This window comes from Corticium candelabrum, chromosome 17 (genome assembly GCF_963422355.1).
Source record: "Corticium candelabrum chromosome 17, ooCorCand1.1, whole genome shotgun sequence".
NCBI classification, from domain to species: Eukaryota; Metazoa; Porifera; class Homoscleromorpha; order Homosclerophorida; family Plakinidae; genus Corticium; species Corticium candelabrum.
The window spans coordinates 1965160-1991183 of NC_085101.1; the positions used below are offsets into that span (position 1 = coordinate 1965160).

Here is a 26024-nt window from a genome sequence, read left to right on the forward strand (position 1 = left end):
CTACTCTTTGTTGCGCGATATAGTCGTCTAGCTTTATACTATAGAGCTTGGGCAGTCGGGGGTGAGGTGAGAGCGGTTTGTGTCGGCAAGCAAGCCTCTCTCCGATACAAAGTTTGAAAGGGCATGTTCCTGCCGACGAATAAGGACATTTTCTATGCGCAATCAGCAGCTACTCTCAGTAGTTACTGCACTGGTATCCGTGTGTGTAGTGCTTAGTCTTCCTAACCGAATAATGGTCAATAGCTTCTGTAGCTTTCAGTTTCGAGCCGTTGCCCGTTGTAACTCTGCTCGCCTGGTGGAGATCATTGGCAGTGAACTGGTGAGTGTGTGAACCATCACCTCAATGTCTGTTGTCATCTGATCGTCCGCATCCTCAGTACTGGGCAATTGAGCATGAGATAGAGCATCTGGTATTGGAACATCTTTGCTTGGTATGTAGCGCACTTCCAACTCATAATGTTGTAGTTGAAGCATCATCCATTGAAGCCTAAGAGGGACTGCACAGAGTGAGTTTGTCATTATAGACTTCAACTGCTTGTGATCAGATTCCACCTCAATCACTTTCCGTCAGTTGGACGTGCCAAAACGCATCTCTCATGTCCGCCACTGTGAACAGTGTTTTTGCCCATGAACAGTGGTTTGCCCGTAAACAGTGTTTTTCCTGCTAACCCCGCTTTCACCTCGCTAGCGGTTGCATTGCGTTAAAATTCCATTCGAATTTTCTTGTTGAAAGGTCTGTGGTTGAGACACAATTACGTAGATTCATTCTCTATTTCTGTAAACACAAGGTTGTGAACCCAATCCGTAGTGAATTCAACTTCTGCGGTGATGTCTTGTTCTTGCAATCGCTGCTTGCGTCTTTCAGCTTTGTACTTTTCGCATACGGAAACCTTCTAGCTGGCTGAATAACCGCAATTGCAACCTCACGCATTCGTATGTGATAGGGTCTGTTATATAAGCTTCTTTCTTGGAATACGTCTCCGTAATGCTCGGTCAAATTGTCTTTGTCTCTTGAAACTGACATCTATGCTTTGAATTTGCTGGACCAGCTTTATGTCCTGGCATGCCAGTCTTCCCAAGATTGATAAATCTTCATTTTTCACGTAGAAGGTACTAGATGTCTATGAGTTGGTTTTTACTCGTGGCTCATTCCAATACTGTTGTGCATCTAGGGGCTATGCGACCGCCTCCAACACCTACTAGTACCTTCCTTGTTGACCTGAGCGCCTGCCAAATTATTGCCGAAACGCCAGATACGTGTTTGAGAGCTTGATACCGTCTGTACGGTAAAACGCTTGCACTGGCTCCTGTATCCAACTTCAAGATAATCGTGACTGGCCCTATCCGCAGCTTGTGAGACCAGTCGTTATCATCGCTCATAGCTCCAACAAATAGGGAACCCAAGAATAGGTATTCGTCTGATAGGTTGGCGTCACGTGGATATATGACAACGTGTTGATTGCCTTTGCAGGTTTCTTGTCGCTCCTTTTCTGGATTAGCTGCCAAACCGTTGCAAGATGGTTTCGCTTGTGAAATTTGCTGCATGTTTTAGCATGAGCTGTACATTGTCGCGGCGGGTGGCTATCACCACAATATTTGCCTAAAGCTGTCTCCCGCGGCAGCTTCGGTTGTCCGCTGTGTTCTTCTGATGCGCCGCTGCACCTCGTTTTGTATTTGTGAGTAAGCTCTGTACTGATATTGATGGCGCTTCCATTGCCTGCAGCTGCTGTTTGCACGCTTCTGCTGCCCGGCATAAGTCTATCGTCTTCTGGAGACTCAGCGTAGTCTCTCTCAGCAGCCTCTCTTTCACTCGTTCTTCTTGGCAAGTCAAACACCAGTTGTTCTCTAATATGGTGATCTTTTTCCTCTCTAAACGCGCATGACGTTGTCTTCGTTTATAGGTCAGTTACCCATTGGTCAACCGACTACCCTTCAGCCTGGTCACGCGACTAAAATCGGTACCGCTCTGTACGAAGAGGATGAAAATGCAACTTAAATTTTTCGATTAACTGCTCTACTTCGTTGCGTTTCCTAGCATTCACCTCCGAGTAGGCATCGAACACGAAGGTGTTGTAGACTTCCAGGGCGTCTGCTCTCGCTATGTTGAGCAAGATCGTCGTTTGAGTAAGTTTATCCTTCTTGTGCAGCTCTGGAAATTGCTATTTTTATTGCCTCCACGTTTCTGCCAATTTCGGCGCTCCAAAGTCGAGAAACGGCGGACTCTTGAGTCGGTCGATAGCCTGACACCATGTAGTGCTTATTGGCTGGTAGTATATATCATAGAACGACAGCTAACACAAGACTACTAGTTCAAATTACGTGGACTAAAAACAAACACAATTCTCTGCGCACGCTACGTTACTACAGACACGTTTTTAAGTTAAACAAGTGTGTGTCTGTCACAAGTTGTTGTGTTTAAATAATTGAATTTAATTTTCTGAGAATATAGCATATAAACGCTTTGCTATACAGCCTAGCGTCTAGCTTTTCACTGGACTAACCTACGTACTAGCCGAACACGTACGCGTACGTGCTCGTCTCCACTGCAGCATCGCAAAGTAAAAATCAATGACTGCAAAGAGCCTGTGCACACACACATCGCTCGCGACAAGAACTCATCTCGCAATGGCTGTAAGGCCATGGCTTGCCTAGAGTTCGATAAAATCGATGATTAAATTCTATAAACGTCCAGCACCACCCACTTTGCACGAGAAGCGGTAATACTATCTTGCCTCTTTATAACATTTATATGGTCTCTAGTTCACAAGAATTCGGTGACGTGGCAAAATTTCAAGATCAAAGGAACCTCACCAGACCGTAGTCCAGCCGGAATGTTGAGAGCGGGGTTAAGTACACAGTGTCACTCATATACATGTGCGCAATAGTCGCTTCCAGGGACTCCAACGATAGACCTAATATCTGCGGTTTCTTTCGTACGCTCGCGGTGATTTCTTTGCGGATTTCGGAAAATATCACAATTCTATAAATAATCGGTAATGCGTTAATTCATGGATTGAACTCACTAACAAATCCTTCGTCGTATATATGAAAACAGCTTAACTCGTATATGTTGGCACGCGCGTAGAGTAATCGCTAAAGAACACGTGGTCTAAAAAAAAGTGTATTGAGCGCAGTGTCCCTACCGTTGATGTCAGCGAGAAGTGATCCAAAAATCTGACTACTTTGAATTGAATGAACCTACAAAGATGACAAAACATTTAGAAATTAATCAGTTAGTAAAAATATAATTTTAATCAATGTACATGATGACATTTAACAGACCTTTTGGACATGTACTATAACTGAGTCAAGCAACAAAGCAAGCAAGAAATATAACCTGAATTAGTAAGCAATTGATTGAGGAACTGTGAGTTTGCAGATTGCCACTTAGTTAGGTCAACTTTCTATCAAGTCCTACATCCTAAACCACTTAAAATTCGTCAATAAGATTACGTGTCGCTATACTTTTATTTTGTGGGGAAACCCTTTAGTTTCGACCATGACAATTTTGTTCATTGTAAACAGCGGACATGTACTGTTGTACCTTATGTTAATGTAATATGACGTTTTTTTATGTATACTGACTTCTCAACATGCAGTCTGTGGTTGTTTAGCTAGACTGGCAGTGGTTTATAACAAAAGAGACATGTCAGCAGCAGGTCATGAAGATTAACTGCCCATCTGGTCGCCGTTTGTTTCTTCCAAAATTGTCGTTTTTACGTTTGCGTTCGCAATAGTACAAAACACCTTTTAGAGAGGCCAGTGCATGCTATTGCTTTTCGCGAACTTTGTATTTTTCTACTTTTTTGTGCCTTTATTTATACCATCAGAAGCTAGCAAGTACGTGTACGCCTATACAGCATACATGAGTCATTATATGATTGTTTCTTCGTATTTGATAGCATTTCTGGTAGAACTATTTTAGCCAATAGTAAGTTGTAACTCAATTGCATGACTCAATTTTAGCCTTTTCAAGCATGAATACATGTGCTTACAGTACTTGTTGTCTTAAAAATGAGAAGTGAGTTTTACTACACCGATGCTAGAGTTAGTCTGTAAGCTTCTACAGCGTTATTCTAATAGAATAGAATATTTTCGATGTCTTTGACAAATGTTTTTGCAAATGTCCGTGCAGATGTAAATGTGCGTGCAGATGTAAATGTGCGTGCGCATGTCCTACAGCTATGATATCATTTGCTTGCAAAATTGTAATTATTCTCTTTTCCATTGAAAACTATTAATGAATACGTTCTATTCTACAAAAAGCGTAAAACTATTGTTGTATAGCTATGGTGGACAAACGAGGCTGTATATGCAGCAACCTTTTGAATAATGCCAGACAGTTGTGACAAGAGGTAATTATTTTAGTTTGCTGTAGATCTATAATACCTCGTTCTCACAAATACCGTACAAATCTAGCCGAATCGTGCCAATCCCGTGGCAAAATCGGGAGAACGTGCGTTCACACTAACAATTAACTGTAGAATCGAGGTTGCTCTAGTAAATTTGTTTCATGACTGCCATTAAATACTGTACTAAAAATATTTGATAAAGACTTCGTTTATATGCCAATTTTGATCATCCAGCCAGGTCACTTTCTATCAAATACATGTACATATTTGGTACGATTCTGCATGAACTCTCTCGTGTGAGCGTGGTATTAGAAATCAAGGCAGCCTAGTTACTGTGCTAGACGGTACAAACGCTATAATATTGTCGGTCATGTGTACTGTTTTTTGGTAACATTACAACATTTACAGTTGGCAATGCGTATAATATGATGGCGGAAAAAATATAAATGCTAATTTGTTTACTTCAGACAAACCGAAGAATTAAAAAATACATCAACAACACGTATAGTTTACGAAAACAGCAATCATTTGACAGCGAAATGACAGCAAAAGATATTGCACTGATTAAGCAACACGAAAGGCTCCAAACTGAGCACGATGTGAGTGCATGTAAGCGTACACAGTAAAGGTAAACTTCATGTAGATCCTGTCTCCTTTGCTGACGAATTTTAGAAGTCCGGAATAACGAGTGTAATCCTGGTAACCATTAGGTGATTGAATACGCTGGTACGTAAAATCAACAAATTGATTGTTCAAGTAAATGTAGAATCCAGATTGTGTTTGTCCCGACCGTGGATCAAACCATATCTGTCCGTAGATATAGTAAAGTCCATCTTTCGGCACGGTAACGTATCCGTTACTGTATGTCATTCCACCTCTCAGAATAGGAGAATACCACTGACCGCTACCAGTATACCAATCCGTAATAATGCTGTCTGATTGCAATCAATTACACCAAAATGGATTAACAATATTTTTACACAGTGTTGACGACAATAACTTTACTGGAACTGTATGTGCCAGATTTCCCATTCCCGTGCAAATGAGCGGCGGGTTGATCGTTGCCTGCCTGCAGTGTAACATATTATAATAGTGAAATTGGCAAATAGCCAATTTGCATTATTGCCTACCAAGGACTGCAAAGTGAGCTTTATGTTCGATACCTATATAATAAGCACACACAACGTCAGCACTATTAACAAGCTGTAAAAAACACAAGAAACTGTCGTTTTACATATAAATTCCTATTCCTACAGTCTATTGCACTAACTCAATTGACTAAAGTACAACCAATTCTTAATTTAGTCTCGTGTAGCCAGACCCGTTTCCGCCGCGTCATCCTTCCGGGCGAAATGGGGTCTGGTGAACAGGCGCTGTGTGCCTCGTAGCCACAAATCGGCTGTCTAAAGATCGGATTCCGGTTTTTAAATGCTTCCCTAAAGACCAGACTGGTATACAAACAGTGCAATCCTATCTCATTAGCTTCTCTTGTTTCGTAGAGAACAACTCAAAGACTACAGCTAGAGTCGCTGCTGTTTGTGAAATCTGCATGTCTACGGCAACAATTAATTAAACGCGGCCGCGGGAACGTTGACGTCGACTGGCTAGGCTTCCATCTCCTAGGCAATCTGTCATTATTGACGTCGTACATGCGTTTGTGCGCTTGTGTCACAACGGAGACTGAATGCTAACGTACTCGATGTAAAGCAATGCACAAAACACGTGAGATGATTAGCCAAACACAGGAAGACGACTCATTTTGTTTCAATGACGTCAGCTCCAAGCCCTTCAATTCCAAGACCAAATATCGCTCACTCTGGACTGTCCGCGGTCGCTTTAGACATCAAAACAGCAAACAGCATCGAGTACGTTCGCATCCATTCAGTGCGTTCGCATTCAGTCGCCGTTGTGACACGAGCGCACAGCGCTAGACGTACGACGTCGAACCTGCCGACGTCAACATTCCCGCGGCCGCTTTTTAATTGTTGCTGTAGACATGCAGATTTCACAAACAGCAACGACTCGAGCTGTAGTCTTCGAGTAGTTCTCTACGAAACAAGAGAAGCTAATGAGATAGGATTGCACTGCTTGCATACCAGTCTTGTCTTTAGTGAAGGATTTAAGAAACCGAATCCGATCTTTATATAGCCGATTTCTGGGTACGCAGCAGACAGCGACATCAAAGCCGTTCACCACACCCCATTTCGCCGGAAGGATGACGCGGTGGAAAGGGGTCTGGTTACGCGAGACTATTCTTAATTGCCATTAATATTTCTTTGCGTAACTTTCCGTTGATACTGATCAAATCATAAATGGTGGCATATTGGTTTAACTCTGATATTGACTTACCTCTGTCTGTAACGCTTTCACAGGACTAAAGTACTTTTCAAGCGTCTCCTGGTCTATCTAAATAATTAAACATTTTTTAACATTTGATGACGTCATATACATTTATTTAAATAAATATACTGGTTCTCCTGGAATTCCTTGCGGTCCCCTTAGGCCTGTTACACCTGCCATCCCTTTCAGTCCCTAATCCAAACGTATCTTAAGTATGAATCAAATACTCAAATTTCACAAGGTACTACCTTTTCTCCTTTTGAGCCACGTGGGCCAACTGGTCCCGTGTGACCAGCTACTCCCTAGATCAAACAATATTTAAATATTATACAATTTATAATGACGTCTGAATTACAAAATTCTTTATGCAAGTTTAAAGTTACTTGAATATTGTTGAATATTATTCTTAATAAACATTAAAATGTGGCACACACTTGAAATGTTAGATTAGTTATTTCATATTAATATTCAACTTTGTCGTTAACTATGTATGCTAGCCGTCATTGTGTAAAACAGTATCTGTATCAATTTTGTCTCACCGGATCTCCATCAGCTCCTTCAATACCTCTTGGCCCCAAACTTCCTTTCTGCCCCTATTCAACGTTTACACACGATGCACAATTTTGGCCAATTTTTTAACAACATGTATTTATCTACCTTGTCACCACTTGATCCTTTTGGTCCGGATCGACCAATAGAGCCTGTTGGACCCTAAAGAGGAATAAATAAATTTACATGACTATGTCAAATCAATAACAATGACGCATTAACAATTAAATCAATAAAAATGACTCAAAGCCTGAACACTTCGCATCCATAAACAAACTAAACATTCCTATTATTTTTTATATAGTGTCTATAACGATTTAATATCTATTCACAAATTAAAGTTATATTTCAATTTTCGTTAATTGTTTGCTTACAGTTTCGTTTTGTTCATATCATTGCTTTCTGTAACAAATATACTACTATTTTATTATTTGTGTATGAAAATGATATCAGCCTATTCGCTAAATGCATGCATGACTGTTTGTTTAAGCACCATAATGCGTAGCGTTACATTCAAAACAAGAAGGCTAGTCTCTTTATGCACATTACATTGCAATATATTTGATGAGATGTAAATCCTCTACACCACACGCTTACCCGATTAACTGCAGCTGGGTATACCAACATTCATATATGGATATATGTTTACATTCATTTAAATACGTAACACATACATTCTTACACATGCATATATATTATGAAGCTCATCATCCCGAGCTCCGCAGTGGTAAATTAGCTATAGAGGTTGTGCACATGACGTCACTAGGCCAGGTGATCCGCTCCCTCCGCCATTATGATTGCAAGTTGTCAGCCACGCCTTCTTATCCTCCGATATTAGCACGCAGTCCGCTAGAAATGGTCAAGAACTGCTGTGCTGTTGGGTGTACTAATAGGTAATTCAGTGTTGGGCGATATCACGATGAATCGCCTTTTGACGACATTTAGAGGGCTCAGTCGATTCGCAAGCGCAACGCGCTAAAAGTGTTCGAGGGTCTCTCGCGATCGTCGCCAAACAGTATATGTTCACTAGACAGCAGCCCTGAATCAACGCCAAGGGTTCATATCCTCAGATCTCGTTGCAAAAGCAAACGTGGCATCGCTAGTCTGGCAGTACATACTTGGGGTTGGAGACCAACGAAGACAGCAAGCCCAAAACGACTGACTCATAGGAAAGTCTCTTGCAAGATATTGCAAGATCCTATGGGCAGCAATACGAAACATCTAGCACGGATAGTGGTCGGATATGACAGATGAAAGAATGTCGAGGCTAATTTTACATTCACCTGCCCACGTGAGTAATCATAATTAACGGCGTGAACGTGTTTGCGCTACTACTGTTAGTTGGTGTAGCTGTACTGTAGTCCAGATGTAGGTATGAACACGCTCTTACGTCGACAACCAGGTGTTACTGCGCGCATGCTAGGGCGTCTGCTGATCTAAGTGTTTTACTATACCTATGCTCTGTTTTGTGTCTGTCGTACGCAACAAAAGAAACAGAACAAACCCAACAAAACAGAACAAAACCGGATCCTGCCACTCACGCCAGCATGCGTGTTTTTCCACTCATCATGGAGACCTAGCAACCGTTGCTATAGTCGGATGACGTCAATGCACAACCTCTATTACTAATGGTTAATAAATGTATATTATTATCAGTTGTTGCATCATAAATTTACTGTTGTATGCATTCATCATACGCGTCTTGCTGAGTGGACGGGAGTCTGTAGCAGCCACTTTTAGCCTGATTGCTTCGAGATACGTACAGCCAGGTCTATTCAAGAACTTGGTCTGGGTTGTAGAAGAGCGAAATTGATGCCACCATTTTCCATCTACCTGCCTCCACACTTCAAGAGCGCAGAACTCTGGAACCTTCGCAAAAGAAAAGGAGAGCCGTATTTGAGAAGCGGGAGGGTAAGGAAGACTCTCGAGCAGGACTAAAAGTATTGCAAATGGCTGGAGAGGTCAGACTCTTGACGACTAAAACAGCCTTGCGTCTCTAGGTGCTTGATCATCATGTGTAGTGAATTCAGTGGTATCCATTACAGTATACTGTACAGTGAAGTCAAACCTTGTGTCAACGTGAATTCAACGTACGAACTTCAACCTATTTTGTTCTGTTTCTCACAGCAATAGCTAGAGTTTTGCATAAACTCACCAGTACACTGTACCACTATTGTCGCTAGTATTCGACAATATTACAGCGTCACTATTTGAGACAACCTCTAATACGTTTTGACAGCACACGCACTCAACACGAATACGTTTCCATCATCTCACAACCGCAGCTGCACCTGTGATGGTTGTTTACTTACCCGGATGTCCATCGATTACGTTTGCTAACTCCTACTTCTACTTACGATGATGACAGGCTATCGGGTAGCCTGTCCTCTTCCTCGACCGCTTCCAAGGCAGCAGGCGATTTCAAAGCTTCGGAGCCACTGTCGCTGAACTCGAACCTGTGTGGTCTAATCACTACAATGGCTCTCAGCAGATCTTCTTCATCATGCGATTCATGCGAAGACGGAACGTTATCATCACGTAAAAACCTCCAGAAGGCTCTTCAGAAAAATAACTGTTGCTGCCGTCGCCTCTACCCTTACAGCATTGCCTTGGATATGAAGATGTAATCATTTTCACAAGCCGCTGACTAGACAGACGCACTCGCGTCTCGCGTCTGTGACGTCACACTACACCGCGCCTGTTTTAACGCGTTTCCAGAAATAGAAGAACCGGAAGCAACTTTGACCTGCTATATCTCAGCGAAGACTTAACTTAAAAATCTAAAACTATTTTCTTGTGAGGTATGCATCCATAACAATCAATTTCCAACAAAAAAGAATTTTTGATTTTTGAGTTGCAGTTACCCTTTAACTACACATTCCTGAATGGTAGAAGAATGCAAATGTATAGTCATAGTTCAAGTTAACATAATACAGCACGTTTTCGTCGAAAAGCAATAGCTCCAACTCATTAAGAGGACCAAGAATCCGGAGGCATTGTGTAGAGCCCTACGACTATCACGACGAGACAGTGGAAAGAGAAGAAACCACCTATCTTCTTACAATCCTGTCTATGATAATACAGCAGTAAATAACAGACGTCACAATAATATTATTGTTAGGCATGATTGTATAGTAGAGTCGTGATCGCTTTCCGCTAAGTTTTGCGAATGTTGCCACTTGGCGTCTGTCGATCGCCATGCACCAAGGCGCGCACACCACGAGCCAAAAGAATAATTTAATATGCTTATTTTACCTCCAGTAGCCATTCATCACTCATGTAAAGCAATTACAGTCTATAATTACTGGTCATTGCAGAAAATGATGTGTACTGTACCGTTTAGCGTTCTGGTATCTAAACAGTTGCCGTATCATGTGTAAACTTCTCTAGTGCGTACATAAACATTTGTGTTGGAATGAAGGTGAAGCTTTGGGCAGTGTACAGTTATAACTGAACTAACGTGTACGCTTTTCCAAGAAAGACAACATTGCTAGAAAACTGCAACGTCTATGGCCATAAAACATCAGTCTAGATTGTAAACCCATGCACAATTGCCATCTGTCAGCCTTATTTATCAGTAATAGTGAATGCTTCTCGATCTCAGCTACAACAACCAACTCTCGCCGTTGTTGTTTACACTTCAAGTGTAACCTACTAACCACACTTCTAGCAACACGTCTACTCCAATTATTAACACGTTGAGGTGTGTGTATTCACAAATCAGCACTTCCGTCAATTGTTACGCTACACAGCTCTTTCTGTCTTCTCTTACGCTCCCCTTTTGCTTATCAACTAATTCTGACAGCCAGTGGACATTCTTTTCCGTATCCGCACGGAGGACATAGCTGGTCATAACTCCAGAATTTGCAAACTCAGTTGGACAAGAGTTGGAACGGCGTCTGGTAGTCGTTTTAGGCATCCTTGCATGACGATGACAAACGATGAGCCCAAAAGAGCTTCGGTGTCAAAACTGTCCTCTGCTACATAGCACTGAATACAGTAAAAATAGGGCCAGCCTAGTGTCTATAAGTAATTCTATTGCTCTTTTCAACCGTTTTGTAGAGCTGGGTCTTGTGAACAGGAAACAAGCTGACTAAAGTCTTAGTTGCTGTATGACTTACAACAGTTGGCTGCAACACATCTTCAACACTAAAGACATGGTCTATGTTTTGTCACAAGCACCGTTTCCCTTGTAATGTCACGGCGGACACGCCTCAAACTACCGGAAGAAGTAAGACGGTGCCACATAATTAACGAAAGATCACTTGTTTTAGCCATCACAACATTGACTAAAAATATAAAAATTTTATGCACTCACTCATTTTACTGCCAAAGCAATAAAATTTCTAACCTAAAAGTGGGTAGCAATATTTTGCATGCCTTAATCCCTTTAATTAATCAAGGCAGTACAAGCACGAACGAAATCACTCTTCTAATGCGCGTTCATCCACCTTCAATCCAATTAGTCAGAGCCATTGAAGAGCTTGAGAAAACGGCTGAACAGTGACAAGCACGTGGGAGTGTCGAATTGCGATAGCTACCTCTTGAAAGCACAGACATCATAACACTGACTGCAACACACTAGCTAACTCTAACGACAACAACGAGCACATTTGCTGCATTCCGATTGTCCGCCCGTCCACACTACTGTAATCATTCTTTGATTAATTAACTCAGTTGTGCAAATATTAGTGCAACAAAACTATTGTTCGAACTCACCTGAGCACCAGGAGGTCCAGCAGGACCGGATGCTCCACGGTCTCCCTGCAATACGAGTTCTAATGCAATAGCATCAATAGTTGATTAGAAACCGATTTTACTTTGGGACCGGCTGCTCCTAATCCGCCTTTGTAACCCTAATAGTAAATACAAAGCACGCTAATTTTACTCATTTGAACGATTTTACACATTGAAACGTTAAACTCACTCTTAATCCACGTATCCCGGTTAGGCCATAGTCGCCCTAAACATTAGAAAACACATAATCAGTACTTCATGATATTCGCTAAAGTTATCTGTTGTACTTTTTGAACGTCTAATTACCTTTTCACCTTTCTCTCCAATGCAACTTTGCATTGATGCATCTCCTGTCTGGTCGCTGTTGCTAACAGCTTGCTGAAATAGAGCACAAACTACAAGCAAGAACTTGAGCATGCTGTTCTTTGTGAACAAAGAAGAACAATGAACAAATAGTTCCGTTTTGCTACGTATTGAAGTGAACTGATTGGAGGGCGGGGAGTAAGCTGCATCATCCAATCACAGCAGACAAGGTTTGTACAGAACATTGTAGAAGATGGTGTGTAAATATATCAATATTGCTGCAGTCAAATGTAAGTCATGTTCTATTGTTCAATCAAATGTGATATGATATACATCATTGCCAAATTGTGGTGCTCGTGGTCTGACACTCAAGTGGGAGGGTCCTAAACAATTGTTAACCAAATGGCAAAGATCGATAATGCTGACTGCATATGGGCCAAAGGTGCGCACTGTACTTGTAAATGACATTTAGCAGCTAGCAGCGAACACACCCAAAACTGACTGTACCCACTACTAACACAGTATGTACTCGAAACTGCCTATGTGTTAGTTTTACACACAAAAACGTTGATTTTCACAGAGAACACTTCATATACACAAGCAGCAGAAGCACGTAAAGGAAAGTATCAAATTATCACATGCAGTTGACATTGAAATAACAAGGAAAGAGGAGGGCTTCGTCGCGTATAGGTGCATATTGTTAGACTCGAGATACTCTTTGCGCCTCCGCGGTTACCGGTAAGAGTGGAGAGAGTATGGTACCAGATGGCGTCTTTCCGAACAAGTATATACGTCATATCAGCAGGTGGCTTATAGGTGTCATCGATAGCAGTCGGAGGTCATGGTAAGATACCACTTACTAACAAGTGCATGATATACCAGGCTAGACAAGCGGCGATCGACCAACATCTTTCGTGATTGACGTGAATAGGTAACCCTATCTGTTAGATAGTAGTTTAGAAGATTGTACATATATATATATATTTACATTACGCACCTCGTCAGAGTAAATTGCACCGGAAGAACGCTGTCTGCTAACAGTCGTTTTCTCTCCAGAGTGACATACGAGAAACGGCAAGGTCGGAAAGAGACTGGCTCGATTTTAGATTATCGTTGTCAGACTCTGTTTAGACGTTTATTTTAGCAAGCGCTTGCTACAACTATGCCCGTTCCCAGTAAGTGTGTCATGCACGTTCTTTATTGTAACCTCTAGCTAGCTAGATACATCCGGATTTCAATTTTTGTTCACGTGACTGCATGTCAAAAACTAGTCTGAAGTATGTTTCTAATTATTGTCAGTATAGAATTAGCTATACCGTAATAATTATATAATTTGTAATTAATAATAAAAAGGGCCTGACTCTCTACACAGACCGATTTTATGAAAAAATCATTCCTATTAACTCTTTCCTGTACAATTTCATTTAACATCAATTGCTACGGTTGCAAAGTGACAATATTCAAACTCCTTGCTTCACCTTCAAATCGACGTGCATTCTTGAGTAGTCCCCTGCACTTCCGGTATTCCTTTCCTCCTAGTCAGAAGGGACAGTACCAAATGACTAGCTCCATTCGTCTTTACAGTGTAGAAACATTGTCTGTAGCTTACGTCTAGCTCACTTGCATGTTTAAAACCAACCTTGCAACTTGCCGAGAACTTCCGGTGCACTCGACCGTTGCGAAAGACAGTATGGACGCCAATACGAGCCTTCTTCTTCTATTAAGTTGGCAAAACTAAAGCGTAGAACCAAAACACTTAGCACGACGATTCGCTAGACGAGGTACAGCAAACAGATTTTTTAGGATCGATTTTTACTTCCGTTACGCTTACGAGCGTATTTGACGTCTTCTCCAAACAAAATGTAAACACCTCGAGGTACATAAACTCGTCAAAACGAACTTGAACGCACAAAAAAAAGATTCTAATCGCGTCAGACTGTACGCGATCTACGTAGCCTTGCGTTCCCGTACGTTAGAGCGAAGCGAGGGCGCATCAACCGTTTCAAAAACAGCGAAGGCGTGTCTTTTTGCTGCGGAGACAACTTGACCGTTACACCGTTGAAAGTTTAGTAACATTGACCAGTGATAAATTTTGAACGTTTGAGCTGAGAGTTTATAAGTAAGCGTTAAGTTATGAATTGTAATGATTATATTTTATCAGTAGGGAATCAGGCCTCTTATTAATTAATTTAATAATTATAAATTGCATGTTTAGTAGTATAATAGACACACAGATATTGCGATCGGGGCATGTTTGCGTAAAATCTAGGAATCAGTGATCATTGAGAAATGATTGACTTGTTGATAATAGAGTGAGTAAATATTAATTAACGAAGTGAGAGTGCAAAATCGAAAAGACATGACAAGACCAACAGCGAACTAGACCGTGTTTTGTACTATCTGCGCCTTAGACAAGTTTGGCTTAAACGCGTTTACAACTAAACCAGTTCAGCTTTTAGGCATGTCTACGTTGATGATCTTATTACCGGATTGGAACAATCGGGAGTAGGTGTTCGAATTAACGAGAGGTTTAGTAGTGGCATCGCAAATATACGCGGATGATTTATCGCTTCTGTCTACAAGTAGAGAGGGCATGCAGAGGATATTGGAGATGTGCGAGAGTTTTGCAACAGACAACTGCCTGAAATTTAATCTTCAGAAAAGTAAATCAATTAGTTTTAGGAAGAGACATTCCATTTACTGTAAAGAGACAGCTTTCTTCACCAATGGAGAGAATCTGCCTAAAGTACATGATGTCATTCATTTAGGTCATAAATTATTGGCTGTTGAGAAAGAAGCAACTGGTGCGGTGTTTGAGCGGAGTCGGAAGTTCTACTCTTCATTATACTCAATTGTAGGGGCTGCCGAAGGTGTGGGTCGTAATCCTACAGTATGGACAACGATAATGTACTCCGTATTGTTACCTGTATTGAGCTATGGATGCGAACTGTGGGATTTGGGAATGGGAAGTACCAAACGTTTACTACATCGAGCGTGGAGAAGAGGGTATCGTAAAAGGCTAGGGATCTCAAACAGAACACCCTTGCAGGAAACTCTGGCAGAACCTATCAGGGAAGCTCCAGATCTATTGCGTGTTAGCCAGCTCTCTTTCGTATGGAGATCAGTTCATTCTAATAATGAATTAATGAGTGGGTACATTCTGAATACTCAAAGCAGTCTGTGGCGATCAGTGGACAATGAGACGAGGACAAGAATAATGGTGTTGTCCTATATGGACTTCAAGAGCTGCATTAAACATTAATTTATGTTTGTTTATTCTTCTACGTTTATTCTTTTATGATTAGATATTTGTACTTGTTAGTGTATGTATCTTGTCAGGCCTAGAGCACTGTACCTGTAGTGGTATGAAAAAATATATTGTCGTGCTCAACCAGATCATTCTGGTTTGTAAAGTCAATTACAAGTACCGGAAGCAAACCCTGCTTCAGAAGTACTTAGACCATCACGAGTGTCTAGAAAGAAGACATGAATTTACGAAGGATTCGAGTAGATCTCGAAAGCACTGTTTTCAGTAAGTGCTGCAGGTTGTGATGACCTGGAATAATGTACAACGACCGTTTAATACCTGCGTGCACTGTGCCCAAAGCTCCCAAGACCACCGGAACCACCAGTGTTCAACAATGCCACATGCGGCTTATCTCCACTCGCAAGTCTCTGTACTCGCCAACTTCTCGGCATGACTCTTGCCAATGTTGTCATCAGCAGGAGAGCTGATATCAATAAGAAGATAACTGTTTGTCTACCTATTTCTGAGACAGATGTCTGAACGATTGGCTTTGATCTTCCTGGCAGTGGGAATGGTGGTATCCTACATCATAGTAATGTCATCCGTCTCCACAAGCCAGAATGATGCCAGTACCATCTGCTCTCCACAGAAACTCCAAATGGCGACAAACTTTCCAGTCAATGATGGAGGCTACCTGATTGTGTCGATCAGTGTAGTACATCGGTGCCAAGTCACTACTGCCTGCAACAATGTGGTCGACTGTTTCCAGGCATACGCTGCACATGCGGCAATTAGGACTGACATCACGATGTAGAATCTTGCGCTCATAGTACCGAGTCTAAAGAGCTTGGTCTTGAGCAGCAACAGCCAGTTCCTCAGTTGCAGCAGAAAGATTCGCTGTCTTTAGCTATCTGTAGGTCTCTTTCATGTCCACAGGCGGTTGCTCAGTGAGACGGCGATACCTCCCGTGCGTAGGCTTGCAGCTTCAGGACCGCACACGAACAAAACTGCAACACGTACGGTAATGTCTCGCGTTTGTTTCAGACGCTTGCTCGAAGTCACATTCAACCGAGATGGATGCATTCCTGTGTAAGTTCTGGAACCTCTCGTCCGAAGCAAGACTCCTCCGCAGCTGTGCAGTAAAGCGACAAGCCATGCACTCGATGGAGTGTGAAGATTTTCTAGAGTCACACTCCCGTATTATATTCATTAAAGGATCAGAACGGTCAGCAAGGTAACAGTTCAGCCTCACAATACAAGATTTATATGCCGACTCAATCTGTTGTAACCCCCTACCCCCATCACTGCAAGGAGCGTACAGTCGGTCAACGTCTGCAGAAGGATGGTGGACACCGTGCATAGAGAGGAGCTTTCTGGTCCGTCGATCGAGCTGCTGCAGGTCAGCGCACCCCCATTGAATGTTGCCACAACCGTAAGTGAGAAACGGTAGTGCAAACCCATTGATGGCTAGAACTTTGTTCCGACCATACAGCGCAGTCCGGAGAAACACCTTCACTTCGCGGAAATACACACAACGGAGTCTCTCCCGCATTCTGCTGTGCTGAATACCGTTACTCTCATCTACACCCAAGTACTTGTAGACTTGACCTGCTGCCATACAGTTGATGGTGTCGATTTTCCTACAGTCACTCCAGAGTTTTGTCCAGATAGCCTGCCATTGAAAAAGTGTGCAAAAGCACATTTGTCCAGACCAAACTTCATCTGGATGTCATCAGAGAAGGTACGAACCGTGCGCAAAAACACATCCAACTGATCAGAGTTTCTGCCATACAGCTGCAGATCATTCATGTAAAGTACATGACTGATGAGCTGACGTTTCGTAGTCTTACCATGCCCAGTGGCAATCCGGTAGCCGGAACCGTTTCTGTTCAGCTCCTTGCTCAGAGGATTGAGATCCACACAGAATAAAAGTGGGGAAAGTGAGTCACCTTGCAAAATACCCCTCCTGATCTGCATAAACCTTGTCTTGATCATACTGTTTCCGAAAGAAAGCACCATCAATGTTCTCTAATTCTTTATCACACGTGACAGGAACCTGCAAAAGACTGGACTAAACTTATGCAGCTGAAGGCATTGGAGCAACCAACTGTGTGGCACGCTGTCATATGCTTTCTGGTAGTCCACCAAGCAGTGCTCAAGCTCTTGTACCTGGTCTTACAGTCTTCGGTCAGCAGCTTGTTGATCAACAGCTGATCCTTTGCACCAAAAGATTCCTGTCGACAACCCTTCTGCTCCGGAGACATGAGGTTTCTCTGATCAAAAAGCCCTTCAATCCTCTTATTGATGACTGAGGTGAAGGTCTTATAGAAGACAGACAGACACGTGGTAGGCCTGCAATTTTTGGCCTTTTAAGTCTTGTCATTCTTAGGAATCAGAGTGGTTATTCATTGAGACAACCAGTCGGGTACAAAGTCTGGATTCTAAACCATCATGTTGTAGTTACGAGTCAGATCAGTGTGAAGACACGTGATAAGCTTGACCCATAAACCATAAACCTAGTCTGGACCGAGAGACTTCCAGTTCCCCATCCTATTGAGACACGATGTGAACTCATTGTCTGAGATAGTTAACCACTGCTGCTCATCTCTTCGGTGCGTCTCACCATCGGTTTGACGTCTCAGCCTGGAGGCATACTCATTGTAATCTACCTCAGTTTCTAGGATACCACACCAATACTGCTCGATCTCAGACTCGGATGGCGGGGAAGTGACCTGGATAGTCTGGTTACCCAGCTCTCTGTAAACCCGTTCAGCATCTCGTTGAAACAAACCATTCTGGCGAAGTCTCTTACCATTATTCTCCAGACTCCTGGTCCGCTCGACCTTGGACTTAAGTTCCATTTTCAATCATTGATATCGACCTCACAACTCTCCGAACAGGAAATGCTCAACCAATGCCGGAGAAATCGGAGTTCATGTAACATATGGATGCCCGATGAACACTTTATAACCCCAACAACAGTGATATCGCACGTCGAAGTGTGAGAATCTCCATATACATCCTTCTTCTCCATGTCCGTGTTTGAGAATTGGTTGACTTCGTCGTCTTTAAGCCTCGCCTTTTGGACACTAGCAAAGCAGCAGAGTATACCAGATAAATGATTTCACTCATATCTGGTTCGTCCTTAATAAGCGAAATGATGATCGTGTTAAGATCACCATTAAGTTTCAGGGTTCCACTGTTCACAAAGATCCTTGGAAGGCGTTGTCTCTCACAGATAAGACTTTGCCTGACTTTCTTCAACTTCTCAAGAAACTCTCGACGAAGTACAGATTCCACAGCAGCATCACTATCAAGCGAAAGACCATCCTTCGTTTGGCAGCAGTCTGGACTGAGTTGAGATGTAGAAGTTTGCCTCCTTTCTAGCCGAGAAGCTGTAACAGGATGTGTAGTCATCAGATCAGACCTCACAGAGTCACAAGGTGATGGTGATTCCCTGATAACACTGCACTGAACTGAATACAAAGTGTCATCTGCGGATAGGATATCACCACTATCTCTTGCAGATGAGCAGTCCTTAGTGAGAACAGAGACTGACTGAACAAGGGAGCCATCTTCCAAGTGATTAGATAACTCATGATCTTCTTGCATTATTGACACGACAGGTTTCCTACCACGTACAGCAGGCGCCATCCTGACTGAAGCCATGCAAGGTGACACATTGTCAAGCAAAGGCCTGACAACTGAACTATCAGCTGATAGAGCAGAAACCACATTCAACGCCGACATCTGCACACCAGGACAAACATCAGTCGTAACAGATAACAAACCTGAAACCGGCTTTCCATCCTGTGCGGCCTCGCATTTAATCTCCTCTAATTCTGATTCAATCAGACTTCCAAAAGTCAGGAGATATCGCTTCTGGTCTGCCAAACGCTGCTCAGAGACGTCAGTCAGAGAAGAATTTGGTTCACACCACAGCTTATGAATGGGTTTCCTGAAAGCAGAGAACTTGCATGACAACATCACGTGTTAATAACAAAACATCACTTTCCTATTCATTTGTTGCGTCCATTTCCGTCGTCTTGTTGCATTGCTGTTCCTGTTAGCCGAAACACAAGATTCGCTAAGAACGGTGGGCATCACAATAGTGTCGTCAGCAGGATTTGAAGCCAAATTCAAATCAGACGCCGCACGAGAGATGGGTCGACCAGTCGCCCTACGCCCAGAACTATTCCTGGTCTTTCGAATTAACAGCTCCAGTGATTCCAGATTCCAACTTTACGAGCCCTGTCTTGGATTCACGAAAAGGAACAGGCTCCTCAGCTAGCTCTGGGACGAGCGATACAGCTAAACGTCCATCTTAATTTCCATCAATATGCTAGACATTTATAATAATAATAATAATAATAATAATAATAATAATAATAATATTCGAGACTGTCGACAACTTACAGGGCCATGAGGAAATGAATGTGAGGAAAGGAGATCGTGCACCGTCAAACTGAAAAGTCGTCAGTTGGTGAAATGAACGTTTGAGACTTACCAAAGATCTTTACAGAATGTATCAGACTTGGGCTTTCTCTGCAAAAGTTTGCAGCCATTCATCTGAATGCTCCGTCTTGGATGCCCTTTGAAAAAGCTGATCCTGTGAAACAGTTTTATCGGCTCAGAAAGAGATAACCTCAGAAGTTTTTCAGTCTGTAAAGAAAGTAGATCTGCTATCTGGGTATCTGAAAACCTCAAAGAACGAAGCTAGAGCCAGATATGGAGAAGTAACATCTAAAGGATATGCCGGAAGCAGAGTGAAAGAACCTGAGTATGTTAAGGAGCAGAAGAGTAGTGACGTTGGTTTTACAAAGAGAGAGGACAGCGAGGATGACAATATCAGAAATGCCAGCTATAGGATAAGTATAACCAAGCAGATTGGACTGTAGTGTCACAGATAAAGAAGAAGAATGTGAAAGTGATATGAAGGGAAAGAGAAACTTCTTCTGGCAGTTTGAAAGGAGTTCAATAAAGGAGAGCATATTGGGATTTCTTCGTAGGAAATGTAGACAGACAGCAGTAAGGAAGCTATTGAAGGATATATCTGTCAGAGAATGGAGTACAGCCAATCCACTTATTTCTCCTGAATTCTAAATTGAAAGACTCGATCCGTGAGTGCACGAATTCGAGTATGTTTTTTGGAAGATGAGCAAAATGTTCTTGATCCCAATCATCCTTTATTTTTTGCCACTATATGTCAAGGCTAGATCATGGATTAGAGGTTCTCGAGGCTCTAGTAGCAAATCGAAGAGTGAGTGATAATGGAGTCTACTCTGAATGCAATTAGTTTTAACTGCAGAGGTGTTTTGATCTTCTGAAGATCATATATTAGACTGCTAGCTGCGCAAGCAGATATTCTTTGCATTCAGGAGCACTGATTGCTGAAAGAACAGTTTGATCTACTTGGTCATGTAAATATGGATATGTTTTTCACAGCTGTCTTACCAATGAGGAGTAATTTAATGGGTCAAGGAAGATGCAAAGTGCACGCCGTGGTACCTGCTGGTAATTCCAGGCGAATTACCTCATGAAAGCATCGGGGTATTCGACGGGTATTTCAGCGGATTTATGCTGTGACACCGGCTGGATCTACTCGTAATTACATTGGTACTGGTACGCTATACAGTGGACTAACGAGTAAATCCCTCTGGTACATACACCCAGGATTTCAACGGATTACGGCATAGACACGCCAGTAATTGTATTGCAGTTTATAAATTTATTATTCTTATAATGCGGCTATTCCAATGTAAAGAAAGCTAGAATACGACACAGAATCATTGCCATCAACTGTTTTCAAAGTCTAAAAACCATTAGACATGATGATCTTCCTAACACAGTTTTCTGATTTTTTCTTTTCGTACCGATTCTCTCCGCTGCATACCTCCGTAGTCCATCAATTTCTCAAACGTTTTGCGAAATATTCTAGTCATTGCAGTAAAGTTAGATCGAGTTGCGATGCAGACAGCTGGAGTAAGAACTTATGACCGCTGCGCAGTTGAAAATGCAAAACAATGCTATTACTGCTGTTTGATTGGTGTAGAGGTAAGCGGTGGAATGAAGCGTCAATTACTCCCAGCAACTTCCCTGAAACCTACTAATTGACTAAGCATTCCTGAACGTAGTAGTCTTGCCGACAAAGGATATGCTGTCTGTCAGGAAATGAATAAAACATAAGCAGCTATCACATAAGCTTCTGCTACACGAACAATAGTGCACATTCTATATAAACCTAAAATCTCATCCCTGGAGCGATGCATATACGAGCATCTAGACGTGCATGGTAGATTTCTAACACTGTGGAAACAACGTTAGTGTCATTTAATCCTTCAAAAACCGTCCCACGGTTCTTTCTAGACAATTCCATGTTTTGTTTACATGTAAATCAAAGCTAGCTTGAGCGCGTTGTACGAGCTAATTACGTTCACGTACGTGATCCAGTCATCAAGATTAATAACACGCCGTGAAAAGTCTGAGGTTCACGGTGACACGCCGTGAAAACACGAGTTTCAGAGAAACACGTTGTGAACGAGCTGAGGTTTGCGTATCCGCGATCATAACTACCGAACACTGCAGCTTAATACCGCCGATATCTGCCTGGATTTTTCTATCACGCCGAGATCACGGTGGGACAACGACGGCATTCTTTCGTGCACTTCGCATCGGGATATACCCTAGGAATGGTGGTGTTGCTATCATGTGAAAGAATTATAAGGAGTTAACAGAGGAGAATATCCAAGTACAAAAGACCCCGTCAGACGGACTGTGTGCAATTAGCATTGATTTGGCAGTAAGGAAAATTCGAGATCTGGTTGCGTCAGTATATATGCCATGCGATTTGAGAGACGTAACTTAATTAATTCAAGTGATATGATTATGAAGAATTAAGAACTTGGATACTTGGATGGTCTTGTCAATAGCCCGGAGTACGACATCATAATAATAATTAGGGAATTAATGGTGACCCTCGGTCATACAGTAGTAGCAGGTTTGGAAAGAAGATGAGAATTTAAAGTTTGCTATAAATAATACTGTCATTACTGCAGATCTACATCGCTTTGAAAAAGATGTAAAGTTTATGACAAGGAAATAGGGAATCTTTCAAAGTGCAGTTGATTGGACTATGCCTTAGTATCAAATAGCATCAAATCTCAGGTTAGAGATTTTCATGTAATAGAGGATATAGTTCCTAGATCTGATCATATTGGCCAGTACGACTATTGATTCAACTGGACGATAGTCAACATAATTAATGTAGAGACCTTCAATGTCAGACATAACCATTCGGTTTGTAATTCGCAACAATGTCAAGACCTGGACTTACTTGGATACCAATGGGAATTTGATAGACGCGTTTATCAGATATAGAAATACCGTGGGGTGCAATTCTATGTAATCAACCAGACCTGTGTTGTCACAAACCACTCTTGGAACCGTATTGCGAAAGTATATGCACTACGTACTGCACGGCAAAATAGTATTCCAAAGAAGAAATACAGAAAAGTTTGGCTCAATGGATGGGATAGCGATATTCAAGTAAGACAACAGGAAGCCAGTGAAGCATACAGGAAGTGGAGGAAAAGTGGATAATGTCGATCTAGTACACACTCTGATCAAATGAGGGACAGCCGGAAAATATTTCGAAAAGAACGCAAGAGGGTTATACGCAGGTGAGTGAAAAGAGAGAGTGAGATCCTCTTGGAAAAACTTTGCTCAGCAAACAAGAACGACTTCTGGAAAAGAATTAAGAAGCAAGGTCGACCATTATTCAATGGTGTTCAGATAGGGATTGCAAGAACTGACAGCGACATTAGCAATTATTGGAAAGAATATTATCAAAAATTAGGAAATATTCAAGATCAAAAATTTTGCGATGTATTGCACAACCAGCTTGATAAATGGTAGAAGAGGAAGATATAAGAAAAAGAACCTTGTGATGGCACTTTGTTATCAATGCAGAAGAATATACGAAGGCTTCTTTGCAACTGAAGAACAATAAGGCCTCAGATTTGGATGGTATTTAGGCAGAACTTATCAAGAATGGCTCCCTGAATCTCTATAGACATATTGCTGGCTTGGTCACAGGATTGGTAATGCATGGCTGTATTCCGAGAAAATTTAGAGAAACCGCAGTAATCCCCATCCTCAAAGATAAAGCTGGAGATAGAAATAATCCAGACAATTATAGAGGCACAGTGATATCGTCAGTGCTAGAGAAACTAATAGAGAAAATTGTCATGGCAAAATTTCAAAGCATTGGCGTACAAACAAGCAACAACTCGGTTTCAAGGCTGGTCATGGCTGTGATAGGTCTACGTTGACGTACAGGAGTCTATCAATAATTTTCTTGAAAATGGAAACGAGATTGTATTTGTAAGCTTTCTTGACATATCGACATTACTATTAAAAAGAATTAGCCGCCGAAGACTACGACCACGCGAATTTGGCAACAAGCAGCTCCTAGTTGATGAATCGAATCGGTTAAGTGAGAGAGTAGAATGATTGAATTTGCTATTATAAACCTACGTGAAGTGGACGAGTGCACAGAAAGCCTTCAGAAAAAAGTACTGGCGTCATTACTACAAAGCAGAAAATGGTTGAACGTGCTCACGTGAAAGCACTTAATTCGCGTATGGTTTACAGCGACCTTAGAAAACAACTCTCTATTTCCAGATGATTTTTAGAAAGTGTTTCCAATACATATTAGAATACATTTAAGTCACATTACAAAACGAAATCGATTGTGTTTCATCGAATTTCAATCAAAATTGATTAAGTTTTAGAAATAAGAACGTGTACGTGTCATCGAAGTCAACGTAGAGTTGTTTCGATTTTTGATAGCTTGAAATCTGTTTCACGTGATATAATGATTTACAATAGCGTTATACTCTAGCAAATAAGAATGGTTTTCTGCAAGCTCGAATATGCACATATACATTTTCCACAAACGGCTCAAACTTATAAAATAATAGACGAGATTGATAAATTAAAACTTTAGAATACATATTAGTTGAATTTAGTCAAAAGTTGTGACGTTATAACTTTAAATACTAACGTAGTAAGAAGATAGTAAACGCACGTGATCACATGAACCTTGCAGTTTCGCGCGTGCGCGCGGCCGTATGTCGAATGGTACAAGCTGCTGATGTGCCAACGCGCCTCAATACTGTTCGAAAATATGTTGATGGGTCATTTCGCAATCAGTACTTTCTTGTGAGCGCATCAGACCAATGTCTAGTAGTGCTTTTTATCAGTTTTCCACGCGTGCGACTTTCTTGTTGCGACTGCACAAAGCGCGATGTTTGAAAGCTAGTTTTCGTGGTTGGTGGTGGTTTCGATTTGCTCTTGTCATTTCGAGTGCCCGAATAAAAATACAAAGCGGCCACGAGGGGTATTTCTGATTACCAGAAAAAGAAAAGATTGCTACTAAAAAGAAATTACCAGAAAAAAAGAGATGAACACGCCCTAGCTACCTCTATAGACCAGGACAAATATAACTCTAGTTTCGGATGGTCTCCGGTGTAGAGCTACCTAAGCACAGACACAAACCGATTCTATTAGTTGCAGTAGCCTAACATCTCATCTTCAAAGCAATCGCATGGGCAGCGTCGCCTTGTTTCATGCGTATATATTTAGCCATGGTAGTCGTCAGGGTTGAGTGAGGTCACGCCCTCTAGTTTCGGATGCCCAGAACACGCTAAATCGTCATTTTACGGGCAAATTTAGACACTCTGTAAAGATTTTGAGCATCTAATCTCGACATCTAGTGCTAAAATCAACTTTTATTACATGTTTAGACATGTTTCCACATATTTCTAGCCAATCTCTCGTCACCCTCTGCAGCGTAGAGATCGTACAGTGCCGTTTGAACATCTATGGGACAAAATTTCTTTATGTGGCAGTATCTGACTGGCTTGCTACGCAACCTAGATTAAAATTGGTTCGACTTGCACAATCAAAAGTAGGGTATTCCCCTCGATCTGGTAATGGCTATCTAGTTTTCTTTTGTCGTGTGATGGTAGGACTAAATTTGTTCCACTTTTCATACTGCATTTCCTATAAACAAGCGTTCCTGACCTCTTTTTTGCTTTAGTAACAAACATGGGTAACATGCGGCTGATTTTGTAATTGCCGCTACGTTGGTCTGAAGATCCGAGTATAGGTATCGGGCGCGCAAGAGGGCCTGGGTACGAGGCTGGATGTCTGGACCAGCCGCATGTTACTCCTGGTTGTTACTGAAGAAAAGAGAGTTCAGGAATACTAGTTAATAGGAAATGCAGTGTGAAAATTGGAACAAATTAGTCCTACCATTTCACGAGAAAAGGAAACTGAAGTGCGTTCACGAATTAGAGCTAGCCTCGTCCCCAGACTCAGGTTAGTCTGGCAGTGTCCGGTTCCCGTATGACATTTTCAGCCTCCCGTGAGTCTGGACTCACCGCGCCTACTTTCACACACTTACTTCACTAAGTGTCACCCCACGTCATAGT

At 41.9% G+C, this 26024-nt stretch overlaps 1 protein-coding gene across 2 annotated transcripts; it reads right to left on the bottom strand.

Moving 5' to 3' along the window:
- Positions 1-3083: 3083 nt before the first annotated feature.
- LOC134193287 (collagen alpha-1(XVII) chain-like) lies at positions 3084-12402 on the bottom strand. Of its 2 annotated transcripts, XM_062662111.1 has the most exons (12): positions 12285-12402; positions 12169-12204; positions 12062-12097; positions 11961-12005; positions 7350-7403; positions 7232-7285; positions 6941-6994; positions 6822-6884; positions 6702-6758; positions 5483-5515; positions 5358-5421; positions 4794-5287 (listed from the first exon to the last, which is right to left on the bottom strand). In XM_062662111.1, exons 1-12 carry the CDS (start codon positions 12393-12395, stop codon positions 4917-4919), a joined length of 978 nt encoding a protein of 325 aa, XP_062518095.1. In that variant the 5' UTR covers positions 12396-12402; the 3' UTR covers positions 4794-4916. The 2 variants fall into 2 exon arrangements, with proteins under 2 accessions (XP_062518096.1, XP_062518095.1); XM_062662112.1 differs by lacking the exons at positions 4794-5287; positions 5358-5421; positions 5483-5515 and adding an exon at positions 3084-3198.
- Between the last annotated feature and the right edge of the window lie 13622 nt (positions 12403-26024).

Coding starts and splice junctions, on each gene's coding strand:
- LOC134193287 (XM_062662111.1), bottom strand. CDS start 12,395: ATGCTCAAGTTCTTGCTTGTAGTTTGTGCTCTATTTCAGCAAGCTGTT. Junction 6,885..6,940: donor GTGGCTCAAAAGGAGAAAAG/GTAGTACCTTGT, acceptor CGTTTGGATTAG/GGACTGAAAGGGATGGCAGG. Junction 5,516..6,701: donor TGAAAGCGTTACAGACAGAG/GTAAGTCAATAT, acceptor CTTATTATATAG/GTATCGAACATAAAGCTCAC.